Here is a 23,867-nt window from a genome sequence, read left to right as displayed (position 1 = left end):
AATATCCAAAAGTAGATATTATAGTTCTGCTAATGAATTAATTGATTATTTGATTTGTTGATGCCCTACTGCCTGATGCCCGTAGGCAGTCCTTATGAGAATAAACCTTTTGGAAAATGAATGAATGTCAGAAAGTTTTGTCCTACTCCTCAATAGGTTTTATATTTTTTTCATTGGGTAGCAGTCAGAGTAAAGTGTTGTATATATCTAAAGTTTTTTTGCAAGTTCAGAAAATGAATTTTAAAACTGTTAATTGACAGCTATGCATGAAAGAGTCACATGTTACAACCAACCCCGATCTCCCCGACATTTCCACATTAGTGTATACATATATATATACTAAAATACGAATGGATCTGCTGTGCAAAAGCTTTAGCTTGTATCTGCTTCCTCCAAGTGGCACTAAAAAGAATGCATGTAAGGAGAAAATCCAACCTACCTCACTATGGGCTTGCCTTTTCGGTCCCGTAGGCTCCGTCCACTTGTTTAACACAGTCGGCGTAAAAGAGCCGGAGAGAGAGTGACGAGAAGGCAGGGGGGAGGACGCAGAATGGCGGCCGTGCCGTGCTCCAAGTGCACGGCAGAAAGGAAGGGCTTCCGGCGGGAGCTTGATTCTTGGCGATACAAGCTAATACACTGCGTCGGTAGGATCGTTTTATTATTTTCGTCCTGATTCCTAAAAAAATAAGAAATACTCTCCACAGATGGTTGATCCGACATTAAGAGGTTCGCTCCACCCGGCTAGCTAACTAGCAAGCTAGGAAGGTGGGCAGCCTCAATTGACAGGCTTGGATGGACCAGCTGGCTAGTTGACACACATTTTCTTTGTGTGCACTTTGATTGCATTCTTAATATGGCCGATTTTTGAACAGATGTTGTGTTTTTATGTGTAAATTATGTCGTTGTGGTCAAGATTCAGCATAAGATCTATGGAATATGTATACTTGGGGAGGTTATTTACGTATATAATAGAATGGAGAACTGTTAAGGCAGATGGGGGAGGGGAGATAAAGCAGCTAAAGATATACAGTCGTTAGGGTATTAGACAATAAATATTTGTATTCTGTGTTTAAAAAAGTTTTAGGGGAGAAAGGGGAGTTGACATTTTTTATTGGTGTAAGAATAATAAATGATTGAATGCGATCGGTCCAATAATGTGTGTGAGTGAAATATTGCTTGTGACAAGGGTTATCAGATAGATCGTATTCAGTATTTTATATATTTGTCTGAAATAAAAATGTGTGCATGAAATCAAATCAAATGCCTTTATTGTCATCATACACAGCTGCCTATAAAGAAATTGGTGGTGCTACTCCATAAGACTCGTTTTCCCAGTAAAGACATACATAAATAATATAATACAATTTGGGGGCGTGACCTCTCTTTTTGTTGATGTTGATTAATGCAAGTATCAAACTTGTATCATTAGAAATCTTGATAATACAATTTTAATAATTTACAAAATTGTGGATAAGGGTGAATTAATAAATCTGGTTTTATTTTGGTGTATAGAAAAAATGACTGAACAAACCTGGCATACATTATTTAAATACTGATGAATTATTATGTGAAAATTTCACAGAGGCATTTGTATTGGAGGAAGCAGAAAATACTAACCATCATAATATAACAACACACCTAGCAAGTGAAGGATTAAAAAATGTCTAAGCAGATTACCCAATTTATATTAATTCTGGCAAAAGCATTTGAAGAGTGGTATTGAAATTCACCTATATATTCCACTATAGATTTTGCAGAATATTATTAGTATAATAGTGCATGAACTTGCTCTTTTGAGAAATTTAAGGTCCTGACTCCTACATCATGAATAGAGGTAATAACTGAATAATGCAAAAGGCAGTAGAAAATGGCAGTATACCATCCTCATCTTCCTCCGCTTATCCAAGGTGGGGTCGCGAGGGCAGCAGCTTCAGCAGTATACCATCATTTGCTTATTCTTTAATTATAACAAACCCTGATATATGTTTCCATGTTTTTTCGCCCCCTGCAGGGTTTGAAAGCATCCTAGAGGGAATATATGGTTCTATGCTTAAAAGAGACCTCAGCTTTTTTGATGGTGGGTTCTTATTTTTATTTTTTTAATGATCTGTGTAAACATCATGTTGCATTTTAGTTTGATCTACTATTGTGAAAGTATGTATAAGAAAACCAGTGTATTCTAGAGAAGATCTAATTCCTAACTTTACTTGAGGGACCTGATAATTATTAATCGTTTACTACATGTAATATTTGTCTTTACTTACCATGTTATGCTAGTTATGTGTCAGATTTGTATTAATATTCAAATTAAACATAACTAAGTGATTTATTCATTCAACTGTACATAGATGGTTAGCGATTATTTTAGTATTTATTAACTTATTTTTTGTTGTTGTTCATTTCAGACTGTGAGCCCGAAGAAGTGGCTGACTGGTCTCCAGAAATCCACAATTCTCACTGCTCATTCTGCAATCTTCCTCTGGAGAAACCCAATGTAAGAACGCAACGTAACCCATCATCCGAAGAATTTCTTTCTTATTTATTTTTTCCCATTTGTCACATTTTCTTTGTTCACATACAGGATCAAGGTCCCGCAACTGTGTCGCCCCTCTCCTCCCCCTCTGAATTCTCTCCATGTCAAGCTCCAGCCATTTCTGAGAGCTGCAAGACCGCTCACAAGTTCCTTCAAGCTGTATTCCATAAAAGAGGTGAGTCTAATCAAGACAGGTTTCGACTTGTTTCAATAGAAAGGGAAATCGATTAGCCAAATGAGTTTATATTCCAGTAAGTGTAAGGTTAAACCAGACAAAGTGGGGCTGATTTCATTTAAGCTTACAAAGGCATAATTCGGCAAGGTTTTTGCAACTCTGAGTATTTATCGTTTTATGTAATAATACTGTACTTTCCTTTTGTCAGATGTGTCTTCATGCTGTGATGCTAATATTCCTCGGATTGCCCAGGAGTTGATGAAGAAAATGATACACCAATTCGCTCTGGAGTATGCATCCAAATGCTTACTCCACACCACTTCAACAGACATTATTACCACAAGGACCTCCTCCCCTCTTTCTGAAGCACCAGATGCCCCCTTGGATTTGACTGTAAGCCAAACTCTAGAAGAAACAGAAGGGGTATCTGAACTAGGTTAGTAGAACATTTTTCAAATCAAATTTTAGATGTGATTGTAACATTTTATTCGGGAATTTTGAATTCTTTGGCTTTTAAGAAGCACTATTTAACACTGACGTATTTAATCCCATGACACTCTTATTTCTGACTAAACCAATTGAACCTGAATTTTTCTGGAACAGATGGTGCGCTCGACCTTTCCAAAAAGAACACTGCCAGCTCAACATCATCAACCTCCTCATTTGACGGCAAAGCCTCACGGTAAGAAGTATTTCTTTTACTTATTGAACTACCTTTTTTTCTACGAAATGGCATTGTGGAGGCTTGTGGTAAAATATGAGTGAAAATATGTCGATATGATGATGTATCGCAATACCAGTGCTCCAAGAAAAAATAGCAAAAGTGTCCATTTTTAACGGATTGGCCGCCATTGGTGGCGCTTAAACGTCCAGTTCATTTTAACCTGGAGTGAACAAATGATGATTGATTTGATCAGTCAAAGGGAATTTGACTCCTAGTTGTACCATTTCTCATCTCATTGCTTTGTTTGTTTGTTTTTCAATGAATTTTTGATCAAGTGGGGTTTACTCTTCTATCTCTTGAGCGGTAACTTCACAGCATTGACACATAAGCCCAAGACTGTTCATTCAGCAGAACGGAATTGTAATATTCTTTCATAAATTCATCCCCTTGTCAACTAATCGAGTTATGAATAGGGTTTTCTCCGTTAAAATGTACAAAAAGACTTGTCATGGGAGGCTTATATAAAACTGCAGCGGGTGTTTGTGAGTAACACCAGCCATTCACAGACTGTCCTACCTGGACGTGAAGAGGCTTTATGACGGCGCGTGTAAAAGACTCTCACAACAGTGTGCGCGAAGGTCCAGACAGAGGCTGAATACAGGCATGCAATAAAGAGGCAGTCATGTTACCAACAAGGCATAAAGGAGTGGACCCCTGGTTCTGCACCCCCTTCCCTCCCTATGCCCAAATCACCCCCTCTCCATCACCTCCATTCTGATCCCGCTGTTTGGTCCTCCCATCCCTAGGAGGCAGCTCAGGCAGAAGGAGTACATTGAGAGGAGTTTGGAGCTGTCCGAGGGGCTGCTGTCCAAGGCCTTGAAAGACATTCGCTCAGGAAGGCTGCAAGAGCAGCGTGCTGCATTGCTCTATGGAATTTCACTTCGTACCCTGAGGCGAGCACTGGAAGACTGGTCAGAAGGCAGCTCTCACCAAGTGTCGCAAAGCGACCCAAATTTCAGGGAGGGAATGACACCCTACAACACCACGCTTGGCGGCGAAGCACGTCTCGTCCTGCAGAAGGTCGCGGCGTGGGCCGAGCGGGTGGAAATTGAAGGCGACTCCGAGGAAAATGGAGAGCCCACATTCCCGCCATCCTCTCTTCTCTTTTGTCAGCCAAGTGGTCTCAAGAAGACCCAGCCCTACTCTTTTCCCCAACTCAGGGATGCTCTCCAGCCTCCCCCAAGCCCTACTCCTAGCCCCGAGACCCCCACGCCCCTCCGTATCCCTCAGGTCCGTTCCGTGTCAACTCATAGCCGGTCAGCTCCGGCCGACGTTCACGTGACCACTGAAAACCGCCGTACCTCGCCACCAGACGGTGGCGCCAATTTGACGACTACTGCCAAACCTTCGCCTTTCTTCAAACTCAGAACACCTTTCCTGGCACACGGCTGTGCAGGGAGTGCCAACCAGTCACCTCTTCGCCTGATACAACGCAGCTCCTCATTGGATGATTCGGAGGAGGGTGCGGACCGCCGCGACAAAGACAAGCCACCGAGAAAGAAACGTGGAAGATACCGCCAGTACGACCACGACCTAATGGAGGAAGCCATAGCTATGGTGACCGCCGGCCGCATGAGTGTATCTAAGGCCCAGGGAGTTTACGGGGTACCCCATAGCACACTTGAATACAAAGTAAAAGAGCGCACAGGGACACTGAAAAATCCCCCCAAGAAGAAAATCTTTTGCTCACCCAGTTCTGATTTGTCTGTTTCTGGAACCCTTAGCGGTTCCACTAACTCAGGGACTCTTGCCTCACCTGCTGCTGTAAAGATGTTCTAGACAAGGAAACACCTCCAGAACACCTGAACTCGCCATTTCTTATGAGATTGTTTTCTTGGATCTTATTAAAACACAACACCTGCCTTTAAAAATATATATATGGTTATATTATTCAGGTTAAACTGGGAGTCTGTTTTTGATAGTGAGCATTTTTGCTGTGTTTCTCTGATTTGGTCTTGGACTTTAAGCCATTTGACTTTTTAAAGAGGTAATCTTTTAAGACAATGTCATTCAAGGAATTTGCGTCAGCTGGATTGATTGGATCATTTTTTGTTTTGTTTACTATGGATAATTAGAAAAAAAGTATTTGAAGCTCAGAGCAATGAAGGTGTCAAGTGTGTCTAATCTAATTAGTTATAAAGAAGAGAATGATTTTGTCTTAGTATTGCGTCTGACTGCACAAAAAGACAAATATTTTATATTTTTTTCTATTTCATACTGATGTCCATAAAAGAAGGAGGAAATCATAAATCAAACTTTGGTACAGGGAAAAAAATAATCTGTTTTCATTTATTGGCCATGCGACCCATATCACCCTGCTTTAAATTTTAATATCGTAAAAAATATATAATGGGCCCACTCAAAAATCAATTTATAATGGAATTTTGTATTTATTCCTGACATTTTGATGGATTAAACCCCATCGAGACTTGATTTTTTTGTCTTTGGTTACAGTATACTATCTTTCTAAACCACTCATCTGCAAAATATGACCTCAGAGTTTCCAGGATCAAATAAGTGAAACACAGTGACAATAAAAAGAAATAGTGACTCCAGTGATGGTTTGCTGTAATGAAAAATAGTTTTTCAGGTTTGACTTAATTCTTAAAAGATTATAATGAAGCAATGATGATTGTCATTTGCAGCTTTCTCTCTCTCTCTCTTTCTCTGGGTATTTTACCAAGGCCATTGAAGTGACTTAGAGCCATCATAACAATAAACTATCATTGTAATTATTGTTATACAACACTGCAAAAAGGAAGATTGTATAGTTAGCTACTGTGATGACGATTTTAACGTGAGGTTTTTGCTACAGTGTGTCCCAAAAAAGAGACAAAAAAAGCCATGTACTGTCTTTGCAAGTTTATCAATAGTGGGAATGCATGTGTGTAGCATGTTGTTAAGTGGCCACTGATAAGCGTGGGTAATATGTTATTCTATATGTGTATCAGAAGATGTTTTATGACCTCAGATATTTACTAATGTTGCTACTGTAGCTTCACTAAAACCTCATACATGACTGCTGCTTAAAATGTCCATTTTACGGGAGCCTTTGTTTGTTCTATTAAAATGCGCAGTTTCTTTCTATAAGAGTGATTTGGCCGATGGCATGCAAAGACAAATTGACTATATGTTTCGTGTATAAAACGATCATGTGAACGTGGCTGGATGTAACAATAGGGCCTGCAGGCTTCCGACTTGAAAATGGTTACACTGAAATGGTTGTCTAGTCTATTTTCTTGTCTGCTGATGAGATAGATGGACATATTGCCATTAACCATGCTAACAGCACTCATACCAAAGCAGCAGTTACCAAGGGTTACAAAGTACAAGCTGTTTCTATGTGTAGTTGCGGTGAAATCAGCCTGTACGCCTCTCAATTTAACCTCATTGCCGCGTATACCTCTGAACTTCATTTGCCAATAGTCCTACTATCTTGGTCCTCCTCCACTTTTCATTAAGTTCAAGGGTATGAATTGGTTCTTGTAAGAGTTCTGCGTCTCAAAGAAGGCTTTTCATTTATTCCTGTCTTTGAGACATTCATTTTTTTGACTGGTTTACAAATAGGCCTTGCTTTTGTAACTGGGTGTTTGTTCTTGTTTATCTTTTTGTATGCAGATGCTATAATTAAGAAATTCTCCACTTTTGAATGTTTTTGGTTTCTAAGAGGCTGTGACTATATTATAGCATAACAAGCTCTTTTTGCGATTTATTTACGACTAGACGGAAACCGTTTAAAACAACACGAAACACATCTTAAGGAACAAAACCCTGAATGATTAATTTATATGCTTAATCACATTAAATTGCAGTATATGTATTCAAAATCACTAGATTATTTAATCATAACAATTCTGGTATTTATTCTTAGTGTTTTGCCACTAAGTTGTTTAAATTGTGTTTCTGTACATTTATATTGTGTAGTGCATATTTAATTATGCTTCTCAAAGCTGTTTTGCTTGTAGTGATTGTTGAGTTGTCCTATGGCACTTAAATGCGTGTAATGTGGAAAATGTGTATTTGAAAAATTGCATGAATCCTTTTTAAATATTTGATTTAAATTCCCATAATGAGTGTTTTGATTATGTAGTGTTATTGAATGATTAGTAAAAAAAAAATATAACAATAGGTAGAATGAAACGTTTGGCGGAAATAAACCACATCTAGGTCCATTATCCCTCTTTGTTATAGTTAAAGAACTTCATTTTTGAAGAACTGGACCTACTTAAATGCCAGGGAGCATGTCATTTACTAAAAGCTGCTGTTATTTCACTGCTCACTTTGTCACTGCTGATTCAAATCTGTGTTTTCATAAAAGTTATTTTAAGGAAATACTGGTAATATAACAATGGGATTATGCCTGAAAAACCTCTCTCAGTTTTGGCGCTGTATTTAGACTTGTCCAACACTTAGGTCTGAATTTAATTAAGATTTTAGAATTATTGTAGTTCATACTTAATGGTTTTTAATGGCTCAACTTGTATAACTTAAATGTTGACTTGATTATTCATTTGTTGTGCTGCTAGAAAAGAAGTTTGAGCGTTTCTACAATCATTCCTTCTGTGCATAGCAGAATGTTAATTTGCCCTTTGCCACTATATAAAATTGCTTTCAACAAAGTGCCATTTTGTCTTTTTTGCCCCTTTACATTTTTAATTTGGTACTGGGTCTGGCTATCTTCACACAATTGTGTATCATCTATATCACTGGTGATCGTTCAACAATGAATTAAGTTGTCGGTCAACTTTATTTTATTTCAATTAGGAGGAGTTAAGGTTTTCCTCATATTTTAATGAGGTATATAAATGGTTATATAGCTACTATTGGGATTTCATATCTTTTCTTGGTGGCTGAAAGAAAGAAATCCAAGCTTACAGTAAGAAAGTAATTGAAAACCTTGTCAGTAAAGTCAGAATTCTTGATCTGCAAGTACTTTTTACAGTTCAAATATTAATGACTCGGCTTAAAAATAAAAATCTGACTACTAACTCTGCTTTTCTTATTTATGCTCCTAGCTGGTCATCCCCTTCAGATAAAGAAGAACCTGCCACTGTAGAACAAAAGCATTCCCATCATTCTATACTGGGTGTTGTCCTTCGCCCCCTCTGCCCAGCACATCGTTCTTTGCTCTACCGCATGCTGGCGTTGGCAGACAAGGAGAACCTGCTCTCTTTCCCTGTCCACAAATGTGCCATTTCAAACAATACTCACTGCTGTCATTGTGGACTATACGCAAATGAGAATGGTCTCCTTCCTGAGTGCAAGGTCCTTAACAATAGTTCAACTGATTGCCATCAATGCTGTGGAAACAGAGTTTGCCATCTCAGAGACTTCCCTTTAAAAGGCTGTAAAAATATATGCCAAACTGGAGACTTCCCTTTAATAGGCTGTGAAAGTATATTTCCTTTGGACCTAAACAACAGCTGTATTGAAAGTTGTAGAATGGACACTTATACTGTGGTATGCCCCAAGACACTTCACTGTACCCCAAGCCAAGGAAAAGAATTGGACAGCACGTTGTGTTCCTTTACTCCTTGTTCTTCAATCTGCTGTAAAAATCACTCCCACCCTTGTTTATATGTCACAAACCAGACTTGTGAGACCCCCTTTAAGACCCCAAAAGGAGATTCAGAACCCCCTCCTGTCCTAAAAAGAGAACAGAGCCCTTCTCCTCCACCTCTTTCTCCAATCCCCTCAGATACCGGTGAATTAACCGATGATATCCCACCCTCGCTACTTCACCACAAGCAAGAGGAGGAATCTGCATGCATTATTAAAATTCATCCGGGTGGGAACCAGGAGCAAATTGTAAGTGCAACCAAAACCGAGCAGCATGAGATTTGGACTCCAAAATGTAGCCAAACTGAGAAAAACCCAAAAGGAACTTTAATGCAGGATGTCATGAACCGCTTTAGTGAGAAACTTGATACAATCCGACCCCCAGGAAAGGACCCAATTCTGGCTATTACCGACTCTAAACACGAGCTTCTACAGTCTTCCTCAAACAACCAGAACCTTCAATTCCCTGCCGATGCCCATCTGACACAAATTATCACCACTGTGCTTCATCGACGCAATGCCAGTGACTATAATCTCAGTGAGCTATTTAACCGCCACAATAGCAAAGAGCCCAAGTCCCCTAATACGCGCTTGCGTCGTCGCCAAGAAGTGCTAACTGCTATGGCGACACCTGCTGATGGTTCCACAACTCGTAGGCAAAACCTGCAAATCAAACGAGAGCTTGCAATGTTTGACATGTCATACAAAAGGAGAAAGTCCTCACAAGCAAAGCTATCACGGTCAAAATATTCTCCTGTTGTTGAGAATGCATGCTGCGCCTTGGCTGACACAAATGTAACGCCAGAAGAGGACAGAGAAGCTAAACTTCATACGGACTGTCAAACAGCAAAGGGTGTACCACTGAAACTGATCACTGCTGAAAGTGACTTAAATGAAGTAGCAGAAAGCGAAACTGGGGGAGAAAGGGAAAGGGAATTATCAATGGGTGAAAAAGACCAAGCCGAAATAACATCTTCTGACCTGCCGGACAAACTTGGCAACTATTCTACTAAAGATGACAATGAGCATGTCAGGACTCATTGTGAGAGACATTGCCAAAAGATCAGTGAAATGTGCGAGACTCCGAATCATGAAAATGCTCCATCTGGTCAAATATACGGCACGGGTGAGGTTGATAATACACCAGTTGAAGATCCAAGCCATATTACCATTATAGATGATCAAAAATCCACCTCAAATGAGTCAAGGAGGTCACGAAGGAACATTGTCCCACCAAAGCGATTCTCCTCTTATGTCATAGAAACCAGGAAAATGTTATTTGCAGCTTGTTTCTCTGAAAGCATATTCACTCAGAGAAATTCTAGTAATGTTTACACATCTACCACCTCAGATGCCTTGCTAGAAAATGTAGATTTTCAGGACACCCTGCTTGAATCAATAGCTAAATCATCCCAACTGCCAGGTGAATTTGCATCAACTGATATCGAAAACAGCAGTTCTCCCGATGTAGAACCAAAAGAACAAAGCCAAGTCATGCCACAAACATTGTTAGTCGAAGAAACAACATCTGCTGTAAAAACTATAGAAAAATTACAATCACCTTTGATAAGACCAGGTTTTAGTACTGCATCAAGAAGGCTCCAATACCCGAATATAGGGGTTACTACTAGATCTGCTACCTGTGCAAAGAATGTTTGTGTTTCTCCACTGGAATACTCGAGCCCAATTAAATTAATGTTTGTGTCACCATTAAAAGACAAAGAAGGCATTGTATACAGTCTGAAATCAGCTAGATCTGGCTCGAACGTACAAGCAGAGGAACCCTTTGACCCATGCAAAGAGTCGTCCTGGGCAGGTACACCTAAAAAGGAGCCAAGCCGGATAAAAGAATGTACCACTCCACAGGTCAGGCCTAATCGCAAGTCCCCTACCTCAGATGATAAATTTGAGGAGCCCTCAGCAAAGCATTCCCCTTTACATAAACCCAAGTATGGTTCTTCACCAGCCAAGCCACCTTTCTCAACACCAAAGTCTACGTTTCCTTCACCAAAGTTGAATTCTTCACCTCCTGAGTCTGCCCTTTCACAAGTAAAGTCAGGTTGCTCATCTTCAGGGTCTTCACCAGTTAAGCCTATCTCTTCATCACCCAAGTCAACACCTGGAAAGACTACATCCTCCAAGTCTTCATCTCCCAAAATAGCCTTGAAGCGATCAGGTGAAGTTACACCATCCAAGAATATGTTCGCAACAGAGAACCAAAGATCGTTGTGTGACCTGCAATCATTCCATGAAATCACTCCGCCCAAAAGACGGCCTGGTCGGCCAAAGAAACACGGGCCGCACCTGGAAAAAAAAGCAAAAAGACCAATTGGTCGACCGCGCAAACAAAAATCTGAACATGCAGCGACAGAGACGAGCAAGGCAAATGTACCTGCTGACTCGGAGGAGAAAGCCAACAAGAATCTCAAAATAACTGTGATTTACGGCCGTTCACGGCGAAATAAGCGACTGGTTTCTGAGAGCTTTGATCAGCTCCAAACAGAGTTTCAAGATGCCTTTCGAGCAGTAGGTCTGAAAGATGACTTGAGTGTTACGCAAAACTCCCTAAATAATTCAGGTCAAGCAAAAATGGGCTCGCTACAACTGCCTAAGGGGATACAGTATGCCAACTTAGGCCAGGATGGTGCGCCGCAACCCAATTGGAAGATTAAATCCCAGAATAGAGAAAAAGATAAACCAGCAAGGAAACCGGGTAGACCGGCAAAAGTTAAAATCTCTGGTATATCAATTACTGTTACAACATTGTCTCCAAAGCAGCGTAAAATATTGATTGAGAAGGATTCTTCCAATTTACGAACAAACAAGAAAGCATTTTTACCATGTGCCAAAGAGCCAAAGACAGCTAACCAGCTGCCAGTTAGCCTAAAACTGCCACCAGAGGAACAAATAGAATCTCAGAGTACAGGTGCAAAGAAAGTGTTCACTCAGCCTTCAGCTGTTCGCCATTCCAAGAGAGTGAGCAAACCCTCAATTTATTTTTTGCATGCCGTTGCCACTTCCACAGCTCGCACTTATAGGCACAGTAATGCACTGCTGCGGCGCTCCAAACAACTTCTTTTGAACAAAGCCTGCAATGAAAGAAAACTAGAGAAACAGAATAAGGTCGAAGATTTACCGGTGAAATGGCAGCATTGTGAAAGGGAGCATACGAACATCAACCAGTTTCTCAGTCAGGTGGCAGATGTTTCTTTAGACTCAATTTTTGCCCCAAAAGAGACACTACGCTGGTGGGCAGCATCAACTGAAGAGAATACCTTGAACCAAGAGCTTGCCCGTCGCATTCAACTCATCTCCAACACTTGGGTCTCAGATTCTGTGGAGAACCAGACAGTGGACTTACAATTCAAAGAACAAAATGAAGGAACTTCCGGAGGTTCCTCAGCCTCCAAGTCCACACATTCGTCAGTGGTTCAAACCTTGTTCAACTGCCCCCCTGCTAAAACCAGATCCTGTAGTATTCAACAACTCAGCTCTTGGTTTATGGAGACCACAGAGACCCAGTCTCTGGCTATAGTCAAGAAGACAAGCTCTCGAAATCGCTATGAAGTCATGCATCTGCCTCGCGCTGCAAACAAACAAGGAGTCAAGTGCCAAAGTCCTCAGGCTGAACGACTTCATAGACATCTCAAAAAGTTTGCCAAAGCACTGCCAAAGAGCCCTGTCCAACATGAAAAGGCTCAAAGAAGGTTGGAGAAAAATAAGGAAGAACGAGCAGTCTTTAACATTAGGCAGCGGTTGTTCATTCACCAGAGCACGAGGAGTAGACTCAGCCAAAGACCGAAAGCGTGTAAGCGTTTAAGCAAATACCAGGCTACGCTACGTAGGGTGAGGAGACGCTTCCTACCCCAAAAAGAAAGATATTGGGGAAGGAAGAAAGGAAGCACACGAGTAACTGCGAGTGGCTTGGAAGTGGCAATTGGCTGTAAATCAAAACTATTGAAATCGCTTAAATATAAACTGTTTCGAAGTTTGGAGAATCATTCCAAAGCCCGATTTGATGAGCCGGTCGGTGTACTAGAAGAACAGACCATTTGTTCTAAACCCTGGAGTTCTGAAAGCCTAAAAGAATGTCGGGTATTTTTGAACAAAATCAACTCCGCCGGTAACAAATCGTCAGAAAAGTGGGACTCTTGTACTGTGACACTGGATGATAAATCAGCTTCTGCATTTGTGTTTGCTGGAAGGAAAAGAAAAGTGGTGGGAGTTGTTCAAGCTGTGAAAAGAAAACAACGCACAAATAGTATGCCCATTTCTGCAAAACTGACAGATTCTACACCTAACTCACTCCAGAAGCTGGAGGACGCGTCTTTGGGTCGGCAGAAAGGTTCTGCTGAACCACCACCGGCAAAAAGGTTGCGACAATCTCGGATGAAGGGCCTGAGTGGGCCAAAGTGGTGCGACTTTGTAATTGGTAACTATTTCAGTTTCTTTAACTTTGCCATAAATTGTAAACTAAACAAAATCATTGGGATTTTTCCTTTCTTTTCTGGCAGGAAGCTAGACGTCACCAAGGCCTGTGTCCTTTGAGGGAACCGGACTGGTGATTTTTGGTGCCTTTGGCCACTGAGCTGACCGTGCGGACTGATACTACGCTGCAGTTCAGTCTTAGCTTCAGCATTTATGTAGCAGTCTAACTTAAGAACAGATTGACATTGCACTATTTTTTATATGTAGAGAAGATTTGCCTTTTTTTTTAAAATAGCCTCCCCATTTAGATAACTATCCTTGTGGAACTAGATCGGTAAGAAAAAAGTAAACTACATATGAATTTTACCCTTTGACTTAGCAAAGAAATTTTAGTATTAAAATTGTCCCAGCTACAGAATTTTAAATGCAGTTTTTGCATCATGGGTGCTGCTTTTATTTGTAATGACATTTGCATTATCTAAAATACTGTAATTTTTGGACTATAAGCCTCACTCAACAAATTTTACAATAACAGTATTTATATGGAAGCTCCGCCTGTTTGTTTATAAGTTGTAAGGATCTAAAAACAACACCAGTAATGATCTAATGTCAATTCGCTGCCACTAGTTGCAAAATAGCAGCATTGAAACTATTAAGTAATAAGCAAACAACAGGCTTCCAAACAAGAGGAAAAAGTAGTGGCTTATAGTCTAAAAATTAGAGTTATAAGAGACAGTGAAATGTGAAAATAGCATTTGTTGTTTTAAGGCAAGTTACAATTTAGAGTATTTGCGGTGTCAATGAAGGTCAAACTCAAATAGTATGTCTTGCCATCACACCACTTAGCACAAAGATATTTGAAGGAATTGGTTTCATGCTATTTTTGTTGTTTTGACTCAAAGCCTTTACTGTCACACTGTCACAGATGGGACACTGCTATAATCAAATGGACTTCTTGGACTATCCCAATTGAAATTAAGAATTTCACCCCATATTTTGCACAAGTGCCCCATAATTAACACCTACTGTACAACTAGAGAATTTTACATAGTGCAATACAAAGCAAGATTGTTTTTCTTTTTATCAGTATATTCAGTAGTCGTTATTTTATTACTGACGGATGGATGTAAACAATGACCTGGGATGGTAACTACACTAGGGATGGGCATTTGGAACTACATTCTCTAGATTGGCTAAAGTTACATTAATGCGGTTGGGGGGCACCGCCGTCTAATCAACTAACCTCTACTTGGAGTTCAACTCATCAGTTTTGTGGCCCAATCCTAAATGCTATTTCAATGTGCCCATCCCTAAATGTAACAACATTTAGATTCCAAACTAAAGCAGTAACATTTTTTTTATTGTTGTAGCATTAGATGTTTGGGTTTTATTGAATGTTCCAGCATTAAGTGGTATTCAAATGCAGTTGAGATACTGTGTTGCGCTTTCAAATCGCAGTTTATTTAGTCTTAAAAGTGCATTGTGAAATAGAGGCTATTGAGGACTACATACTATTCCTCTGTGGAGTAGAATTGATACATGAACACTAATCACAAATTTGTCCCTGCCCTCTTTCTATCTTGAGTGGCTTTATCCATTTTTTTACTGTATCTGTACAAAAATGTGTGCCTGACTACCCTTGTATTTATGTCGCAGTGGTTACATTTTAGGGTGCTAACCCATTTTAGGGGTAAAAACCAGGTGCTAAACTTCTGTCGTATATTTCATTGTTTTATACTGTCTTTTACAGATGCAATAAAAGACTGTTTGGAGGAATAAAGTTTTGTTTTTCCTAAAATTCAATAACCTTAATACTACAAGTGGCTATTTTTGGTAATTTTAAAAGACATTTTAGGTTATGTACATCACAATTATTGATGTGTGTGTGTTTTTTTAAACTCATTGAAATGTCTATTAACAACAAAATGACAACATGTGCTTAAAGTCTCAAAGCTCTGGGATCGAGGGTCCGATCCCAGATGTGTACTTACTGTGTGGAGTTTGCATTTTCTCTGCAGGCTTATGTGGGTTTTCTCTGGGTATTCTGGTTTCCTCTCAAATCCCAAAAACATGCATGGTAGGCTGGTTGAACGCTCTAAATTGCCCCAATTTATGAGTTTGAGCATGAATAGTTGTCCTTTGTCTCCTTGTACTCTGTGATTGGCTGGCCACTGATTCAGGGAGCCTGTAGTTAGCTGGGATAGGCTCCAGCATCCCCTTGTGAGGATAAGTGGTTCAGAAAAGGGATACATTAATGTTTATTAACAGCTAAATTAAAATGAATAGACAAAGTTAGAGCCCACAAAACACTAAAGTTAAAGTAGCATTAATAACAAATCATTTTCTTAAGTTCATTTTTATATAAATATTTTAAATTAAGTAAAGTCTTAACATGAACTAAATTAGAGAAAATTTGAATCCACGTTTATCTTGAAGATACTTTTCAGAGCAGTAAAAGACTCGAGATAGAGATTCAACACCTAAAACAGGAGTGCTTTTGGAACATTTATTTTTTAAATGCTCTAAAATAAAAATAAAATAGAGAATAAAAAATGTAGCCTACTGTCATCTTGGAGGGTGGTTGGCATTGGCAGGGAAATGAACATTATGGAACATGGAACCCATGCAATTTTAAGACAGGTTTGCCTCCTGGTTGAGGAGTGGATTTAGATCTAGTTTTGTCTTCTCCATAACTGCAATCTTGGCTTTACGAGAGGGTCGCATCACAGGAACTGAGTCGGGCACATTTTCTTCATCGCTGCTTTCGGAAGGTCTAAGAGGAATATATGTATATATCATACCTTGACATGACAATTTGAAAAAATCAAGTCAAGTCTCACCTCTCGTCAGAGGACTCTACTCGCTTGCTTGCTTTTCTGCCTCCTTTAGCCACACTGGGCTTCCTTTGACCTGCACGGACATTTACTTTTATTTCACAACTCTAAATGGAAGTTCTGTAACGTGTGATTTCAGAACAGATTACCTCTTTTACATCTTTTGGCTGATTTTGTGGGCTCATCTGCTACGGTGTCTGTAAAAACATTTTTCTTAGTGATATGGTAAAAGTCATCATCAGGTTACCCAAGACTAGCTAGCTAATGTTGTTCCCCTGTATTTACTGAGCAGAGAAATGTTTACAGTATGTGTATGCAACACTGCGCTTACCAAAACAGTTGTCAAAATGTTTGTGTTTGCATGTTCTACCATCAGCATTGGCATCCAGCGGCTGCAGCGCAGAAGGACTGAGGAGCTCGGTCTGTTCTTTAGAATCCATCAGTAGAGTCATCATCTTCTCCAACGCCCTGAGACTGGTGCGGTCCTTCACTACCTGAGGAGCGGAGTTTTGGGGCTTGAATTGTGCTAATGCTAAGTAGTTTAATGCAGGAAAATGAAGCCGACCTGGACCAGCTGCTGCAGAAGAGACAAAATGTCTTTCTTGACTGTCTCGTCCCTGCTCAACTCCAGGTTTTTCATGGCTTTGGCATAAAAACGAATCTCGGGGGCAGTCGGGTCAGTCAAGATCTCACCGCACATGCGCACGGCCAGGTAGTCGTGGACATTGGCTCCCTGAAGATGCACAAACATACCTGACAATTCTGTCATTGCTTCAATGAAAATGACAGTGTATGAAAGACAACGCAGAAAATGCAGGGAACTTGAGGACTCCCTGTAGTGTAATTGTGCTTAATAGAATGAACTAGTGAATGTTGGGGTCTTACACCAGTGTTGGTGGAAGGTTTTATAAGGACACTCGGATGGGTAAGTTCCACAAAGAGCTCCACCACATTGTTCACATCAACCTCAGCGAGCGGAGATGTAGGCGGGGCATTCATTAGCGTCCGCACAGTCGGGAGGAAGCACTCCTCAATAACTTCTTGGTGTGCCCTGAAATGCAATGTGATTCGTTAAAACTCGCAATTCCTTTTAATTACAATTTGTCAAGTAACATTTGTAAGTTGTATTTTTTTGTTATTTCTATTTAATTATGCATTATTTATACTTTTTATCACTCATTAATTTTCTATTTACATTTTTTGGAATTTCTTACTTTGTTTATCCAAAAGAGAGCCTAAAAATAATTATAATTCAATTTGATAATGCTAGTTCTTCTCCCCTGACCTGCTCTCGCGGGCATAAAGCTGGAAAAAGACCCCCAAGCAGTGCCGGAGACGGATGTCGTCCTCGGTGATGGGATTGTACCACAGCAGAATCAGACGTGATAGAATCTTGGCACTGGACATGCGGCCCATGTACATAAGCTTAGCCAGACCCTCAGCTGTCTCCGTACGCAGTTCCGACACCTACATGTGACATTGAGGAACAAGTGTTATTAATGCATTTAATCCAGTGGCTGTCAAGACTGATAAAATTCCTGATAGCAGATCTTGTCTCTTTTATTCCTTCATAATTATGCAGGCAGGGGCATTAAAGAGCACATAACTTGATTGAAATTGAAAGGTACACAAAGGCACAAAGCTGTTGAGATGGGGATGATCGGACACAGTGTATCCAATTGGCCCCACATCCAGTTAAAAGTTATTTCATGTATACAAGCTAACCTCATTGTCCAAGAGCTCGGAAAGCATCACCAAAATGCTCTTTGCAGTGTCCTCCCCTTTCATTTCGCCTTCTGCCATCTGTGTCGCCGTGTCCTCCTCATCCTCCCGGTTTGGTGATCCCGGCAGCTGAGTCTTTTGGCCGCTGGTAGTTTCCGAGACCAGCTGGAAGCCAAAAAGTAGCAGCAGGTCGATGACTGCTCGGAGAGCGCTGATGCGAATCTTGACCTCGTCAAGCTGAGCGATCTAAAAAAAAAAAAAAAAAAAGACAGAGAGAAACAGCATTTATTATACCTATAGCTCGTACAGTGTTGCTGCTAGATCTTAATTATTACTTCTGCTCAAGAGCATCTTCAATTGCATTATCAACATAAGTAATAAATGCTCATTATTTTACCTGTAGCAGAAGGACCAAGTGGGTGTTGGCAACCTCCTTGCTATGCAGAGCGCAGGTACCCAAACACACCACAGCCATACTGCGGACAGCAGGATGAGCACTTGCGATGCTGGGCAGGATCTGATGAGAAAACAAGTCTATTCAAACAGCAACTACTGACTTCATCATGTTACAAAGTAATAGTCATGTACACGTCTAAGGACATGACTAATTATTTTGGTCATAATGAACCAGGTCAAAAGGGTCAAAAGGTAATACTACTGTGTACTTAGAGTACTGTATAACTCATACCAGAGAAGACATCAAGGCACTCATTGTCGGGCTGATTTTAGTCTTGACGTTCATTTGCTTGAGCAGCTCGGCACACATTGTCAGGCACCTCAGCAGAGTCTCGGGATCATTCTTAAGACAAAAAACAAAGCATACAAATAGGTGCTCTGAAACCTTATTAATATTAGCTTTTTCTTCCACATTTAAAGAAAAAAACGTTTTTCTTAATGGGGATTTTTCTTAATGGGGATTTTTCTTAAAAAAACATTTTCATGCCTCGTCAGGGATACCTTCTCCACGCGAATCTCAATCTCAGCCTGCTGGTTACTCGCTGCAATCTCCTGGAGGACTTTGTTCCGCTGGTTCTCCTGCTCTGTAATGGAGTCCTTCAACTCAGCAGCACGGCCGAAATCCTGAGCAGTGATGCAGTCCTCTAGGGCTTGCTTAGCTTCCAAAATGCGCACTTTCACCTCTGCCAGCTGAATGGATGAATGAGCAAGAAGGGGAGGGTTATTTCTTAAATAAAACTACAACAGGATTTTGACAGTAACCAACTCCAAGCAGCACCACCGTCATCTTCGTCAACAGAACCAACAGGCTGTGGTCGTATCAAAGAGAATGGATAACGAAATGGGCTATGGGTAGAGTACAGGTGCATGCAGCAGATGGCACCAAAAGATGCTTATTCAAATTAAGAGGCAAAGTTGGAGTCTAAATGAGAAGACTTTCTACTTTTTCCCCAAACAGATGGAGAGCAGCTCAGCATGCCCGTTACATCCAACTTTAATCAGTCAGTCACACTTTGCCAGCTAAACTAAATAACAGCCATCTGCTGGAAGACGACTGAACATTTGGATGTGGTTCGACGAGGTCTTCCCACCTGAACCTGCTGGCGACGGCTGAGATTCTCGTCCACCGGTTGACTTGCTTCAGAGATCGGCGCCCGCACATCTGAGATTATTTCAGCCACCTGTAGTCAAGTAATAATAATACTTTAAATAAATTGATAGTATCAGATACCATATTAACTTGAAAGTGTTTATTAACACAGCCACGTTTATTTTGGTCTTGCGTGAAATTTCACAAGAAACAACATATGTGCCATTTCACTCCCAGAAATCATAGATGGAATAAATTAAGGACAAAATTGTAAAAAAAAAAAAAGGCCCAGTGGCCTGGAGTCAGCTGGGATAGGCTCCAGCACCCCCTGCAACCCTAATGAGGATAAGCGGTTCAAAAAAAAAAATATTTACACAATATTAATGTTGAGCCCGACTGAAAATTGGATTTAAGATATTTGAATTTCAATTACAGCTCTATTTTTGAAATGACACTTCAAGTGTCATTTTTAACACTTCCAGGATCCACAGGAACCCTGACCACCACATCTACTTAAGCTGTGCTTTACTTTATAATTCAGAAATCAATCACAATCAATTTTGTTTACCCAAAGATAAATTTGTCTTATATTTTTTCACACAACAGGGACAGCAGGACATCTGAACGAAAGGTATCTCACGGTTTGAATGCGTGTTTGGTCGTCGGGCATGAGTGTGAGGAGTTTTTCAGTAAGCGTAACGACCAGCGACGACGGTGTCTGTGGCAGAATCAACATCTCTTTTAGCACAGCAAGAACACGCTTCCTATAAAAAGAAAATGAATCTCAGAGTAGAAACAACACCTTGACTAAGAGGGACTGAGGTGTCTCTCTTACCTGCCACCTTCCTCGTTGGTGTCCAGGCAACCAATGAAATGAATGAGCTGCTTAGAGATAAAATCCTTGGTCATAACCAACTCCAGCTGGGTCAAATCTGCTTTCTGCTCCTCTGACAGGAATGGCAATGCCCCTGCATACCTGAAATAGTGTGAGGGTTGATGATTACCGAACAGCAAATGCTGAGTATGACAAGTGATAACACTTTATTCCCCCCAATATTTAAAAAAAGGTTATACAATTAAAATGCAAAGGTGCCTTTTTGTTTTAAATAGCTATACACCTCATTTATGAATGCCCCGTTTTAAGTATGTTTTTCATTTTGCCTTCACATGCTCTTGTATGTGTGCCCTGTTTTTCTTACTCATAGAGGTATTTGGCAAAAGTAGCCGCATCTGGCAAGACCTTCTCCAACATTTCCTCACTATCGTCCCCTTTTTTCTTGATGAACATGCAGAGAGCTCGCCAGTAAAGCACATTCTCACATGTCAGTGACTCCGTAGGGATCAGTGTACTGTTCAAACACAGAAAAGTAATTCACACTTTACCAATTTGAAAAGGCAGGCGCAAATAAATCACTAACAAAGGATGTACCTGCTGTTCAACAGCAATTGGTTTTCCAGCAACTCATTAGTCTCCATTCCATTAAAGATGGCAGTCAGCATGTCCAATGCTGTTTGGGCACAGTTCTCAACATCAAGTCTGTGGAGAAGTTCCATGATATTTCCATCCACTCGAAGAAGCCAGGCAGGGAGTAGACGTGAACAAACAATCTCCCTTACTCCTTCTACAACACATGAAACAAGTTGCAGATACACTTTTAGAGGTTCTGCTTGATGCCAAACCTTAAATATATCATATCAGACCTAAGTGATTATCACCTGATATGTCATTCAGTCCTTGTTCAAGTAAACTCACTCTCTGTGCTATAGACAGAGCTTTAACGTGAACCTTGTCAGCCAGAACCTTACAAACAAAAGCATTAAAATCCAGTTACAAGTTAAATACTGGATAGTAAAAAAATAGCACACAAGCTACCTGGTAGGCTAGTTTGCGGACATTTTCTTTCACATCTCGGGTGCGTTTCAGGACTTGTGGAAGGGTGTGAGGAGACATGGCGATGCAGGATAGCACAGCTCGGCGCACCTCAGAATTGGTGTCATTTTCCAGAACAAGCATGAAGGCTGGAGAGGATAGAAAAAGCATTACACCTCTATAATTACCCTTTATAAATTGATTGGTCTTTTCCTGTTTCATTTGTCATGAGGCAGTCCCTTTTATGATGAACACACTGAAGTTGCAGGCTTTTTAAATTTTTCTTAACATAAGACTTTTGAAATGGACTGTAGATAAGATCTAATAACACTGCTTTAAGAACAGTAAAATCCTTATCACAAACTGCTGGGGGAACACACACCCTTTATGGTGGGACAATCAGGATCACTTGGCTGCTGCAGTCGGGTCATGGCCAAGGCAGCCTGGATGCGCACATTGGGAAACTTGTCTGTGACACGGACCAGCATGGCTTCATGGATGCGATTGAAGAGTTCGTCATCGATTTGAGCGTCCTCTGCCATGCTCCCAAGCATCTTGTTGATGAGCTGACACGCGCGAAAGCGAACTGCGTGGCTGCACGCCATACAAGACTGGGAGGACAAGCACAAGTTGGCAACACATCACGTCGGGCAAAACTGATACAAATACAATTGGGGAATGAAGTATGAAGTGTTTTTTTTAAGACTGTTAACCTAAATAATAATACAGAATGTGTAAACCTACTTCCAGCAAGAAGTTGAAGAGGAAACTTAAAAATGGATGATCCTCCCCTTGTTCTTCTTCCTCATTATCATCATTTTTATCATCATCAGGACCTTTAGGTGGAGACTGGAAACTTGTGGCAAATTTCACCACAAATTCAATGACATTTTCCACAGTGGGCTCACGCTTGTATATAATCATTGCATGTTTCAAATAACGGACAAACTCATCGTGGAACAACTCCCTCTCTTCCAGCTGGCAATGAGGAAAAATATGTATTATTTAGCAAATAGAGATGTTTTTCCACAGAAAAAAAACTCTAGTAGTACTCACCTTGTTGTAGCTGTTTTTGAGGCTAGCCACTAGCTTCGCCCTGTTTTGGTGGCCCTTCTGGGCGCACTGAAACATCTCTTGGATGTCTATTTCGTTGTCCACCGCCATATTTTCTTTTCAAAACGGCGAAAAATAAAGATATAAATTACAGATACGCGTGTGTACACTTCTCGATTTTTAACCCCTTGAGAGATTTGTCGTCAATGGTTTTGTCTCTGGTGTATCATTAGCGAATGTACCATAGCCAGACTCACAATACATAAGAGATAGACAACGCAAGCGGAATGTGTTTAAAATAAGTCCAATATAAAAGCTACACAAATCTACAGAATACGTATGAAAATATGAATATAAGATCACTTGTATTTTTGACGATTATCGTTCTTAAATGTAATTTAAATTACCTTCTAGCTTGTTCTTGAACACAACACTGCCGCCTGTTTTCAAATCAACAACCGTTGTAGTCTCGCGAGAAATGGAAATTGACGTAAGAGGCAAACCCTCAGTAGTAGTTACGCACTTTATGCACTTACACTATACGTATAGTCATCCTTTCTACAAGGTTTTTGTTTTACATAACATTATGTTATTTTATGTTAAGAAGTAATCTAGTATTTTGACATTTTAGTGTTTTGGGGGCTTTTGTTGAGGCGTTAGATGTGACTATGATAAATTGAAGTATAATTTGAAATAATTCAGTATAAATGCTTATTTTACATACTATATTAGGTCCATTGCAATACAAGTTCACATTGCATTTAGAATAGGGAGATATTTTTCACTATTCATATTTTCGTGGGAGTTTAGGATGCCGTTCAATTGCATTCAATCACACGTATGTTGTTGTTTACTGGTGTATGTAATATTTATGTATTTATTTATCAGTTTAGTTAGTTTTTGTAGTGTCCTGTATTATAACATAACATTTCACACTGTAAATGTTGATGTCCTTCCCAAGGTAGTATTTACATTTGCTTTAATGTCACATGTGCCACCAAAAAAAAGGGTTGTAAATTTCAGTTGACATATTTCTACTAAATGGCTAATCAAAGCTTTTGTTTATATCACGGAAAACAGCTATTTAGGGATCACAGCGACTGCTCAAGCATGAGAGAAGATACTATTTTTGTATAAACGTCAGTCACGTAGCTTCTGATGTCAATTTAAGATATTGAAAATGTTATGTTTACATTTGACTTGAAAACTCTTTCAGATTATCAAGGAGGATTAGATGGAATTGTAAATCCAAATGAATGAAAAATGATCATATGAAAGGGTATACTTTATCTCTTTTAGTTCTTACGCTACTCTCTTATAAACTCAAGGGATACCCAAAAATAGGCCATGAGAATTGTTGTACATCAAAGTATTTTACACAAGAACTCATCCCTAAAGGCATGTGTTATGGAATTGCTTTGCC

At 40.1% G+C, this 23,867-nt stretch overlaps 2 protein-coding genes across 4 annotated transcripts; one reads left to right on the top strand and one right to left on the bottom strand.

Annotated features, from left to right (window-relative positions):
* Window positions 1-457: 457 nt before the first annotated feature.
* Window positions 458-15,199, top strand: lcorl (ligand dependent nuclear receptor corepressor-like). Of its 3 annotated transcripts, none has more exons than XM_077718831.1 (8): window positions 458-644; window positions 2,012-2,077; window positions 2,406-2,494; window positions 2,582-2,708; window positions 2,917-3,144; window positions 3,312-3,390; window positions 8,448-13,406; window positions 13,506-15,199. In XM_077718831.1, exons 1-8 carry the CDS (start codon window positions 551-553, stop codon window positions 13,537-13,539), a joined length of 5,676 nt encoding a protein of 1,891 aa, XP_077574957.1. In that variant the 5' UTR covers window positions 458-550; the 3' UTR covers window positions 13,540-15,199. The 3 variants fall into 3 exon arrangements, with proteins under 3 accessions (XP_077574957.1, XP_077574958.1, XP_077574959.1); XM_077718832.1 differs by having other exon boundaries at window positions 459-644; window positions 8,448-13,423; XM_077718833.1 differs by lacking the exons at window positions 8,448-13,406; window positions 13,506-15,199 and adding an exon at window positions 4,179-8,052 and having other exon boundaries at window positions 469-644.
* A 712-nt stretch (window positions 15,200-15,911) lies between these two features.
* On the bottom strand, window positions 15,912-22,971 carry ncapg (non-SMC condensin I complex, subunit G). Its single transcript, XM_077718943.1, has 22 exons — window positions 22,852-22,971; window positions 22,448-22,560; window positions 22,136-22,369; window positions 21,774-22,002; window positions 21,395-21,540; window positions 21,238-21,322; window positions 20,951-21,143; window positions 20,721-20,870; window positions 20,357-20,497; window positions 20,162-20,285; window positions 19,523-19,612; window positions 18,933-19,121; window positions 18,664-18,774; window positions 18,373-18,492; window positions 17,979-18,221; window positions 17,539-17,720; window positions 17,139-17,304; window positions 16,819-16,986; window positions 16,624-16,747; window positions 16,403-16,450; window positions 16,260-16,329; window positions 15,912-16,192 (listed from the first exon to the last, which is right to left on the bottom strand). The coding sequence occupies exons 2-22, from the start codon at window positions 22,553-22,555 to the stop codon at window positions 16,051-16,053; spliced, it is 3,063 nt and encodes a 1,020-aa protein (XP_077575069.1). The 5' UTR covers window positions 22,556-22,560; window positions 22,852-22,971; the 3' UTR covers window positions 15,912-16,050.
* Window positions 22,972-23,867: the final 896 nt, after the last annotated feature.

The sequence above is a fragment of the Stigmatopora nigra genome, chromosome 6 (assembly GCF_051989575.1).
Source record: "Stigmatopora nigra isolate UIUO_SnigA chromosome 6, RoL_Snig_1.1, whole genome shotgun sequence".
Classification (NCBI taxonomy): domain Eukaryota; kingdom Metazoa; phylum Chordata; class Actinopteri; order Syngnathiformes; family Syngnathidae; genus Stigmatopora; species Stigmatopora nigra.
This window is presented reverse-complemented; position numbering and strand designations above follow the sequence as displayed.

What these genes read in the sequence shown, in the direction of transcription:
- ncapg (XM_077718943.1), bottom strand. Translation starts at nt 22,555, where the DNA reads ATGGCGGTGGACAACGAAATAGACATCCAAGAGATGTTTCAGTGCGCC. An exon ending in GCCGTCGCCAGCAGGTTCAG is followed by an intron (nt 19,122 to 19,522) that starts GTGGGAAGACCT and finishes TCATCCATTCAG; the next exon opens with CTGGCAGAGGTGAAAGTGCG. An exon ending in GCTGGATGCCAATGCTGATG is followed by an intron (nt 16,451 to 16,623) that starts GTAGAACATGCA and finishes ATGTTTTTACAG; the next exon opens with ACACCGTAGCAGATGAGCCC.
- lcorl (XM_077718831.1), top strand. Translation starts at nt 551, where the DNA reads ATGGCGGCCGTGCCGTGCTCCAAGTGCACGGCAGAAAGGAAGGGCTTC. An exon ending in CAAGCTAATACACTGCGTCG is followed by an intron (nt 645 to 2,011) that starts GTAGGATCGTTT and finishes CGCCCCCTGCAG; the next exon opens with GGTTTGAAAGCATCCTAGAG. An exon ending in TTCCTCTGGAGAAACCCAAT is followed by an intron (nt 2,495 to 2,581) that starts GTAAGAACGCAA and finishes GTTCACATACAG; the next exon opens with GATCAAGGTCCCGCAACTGT.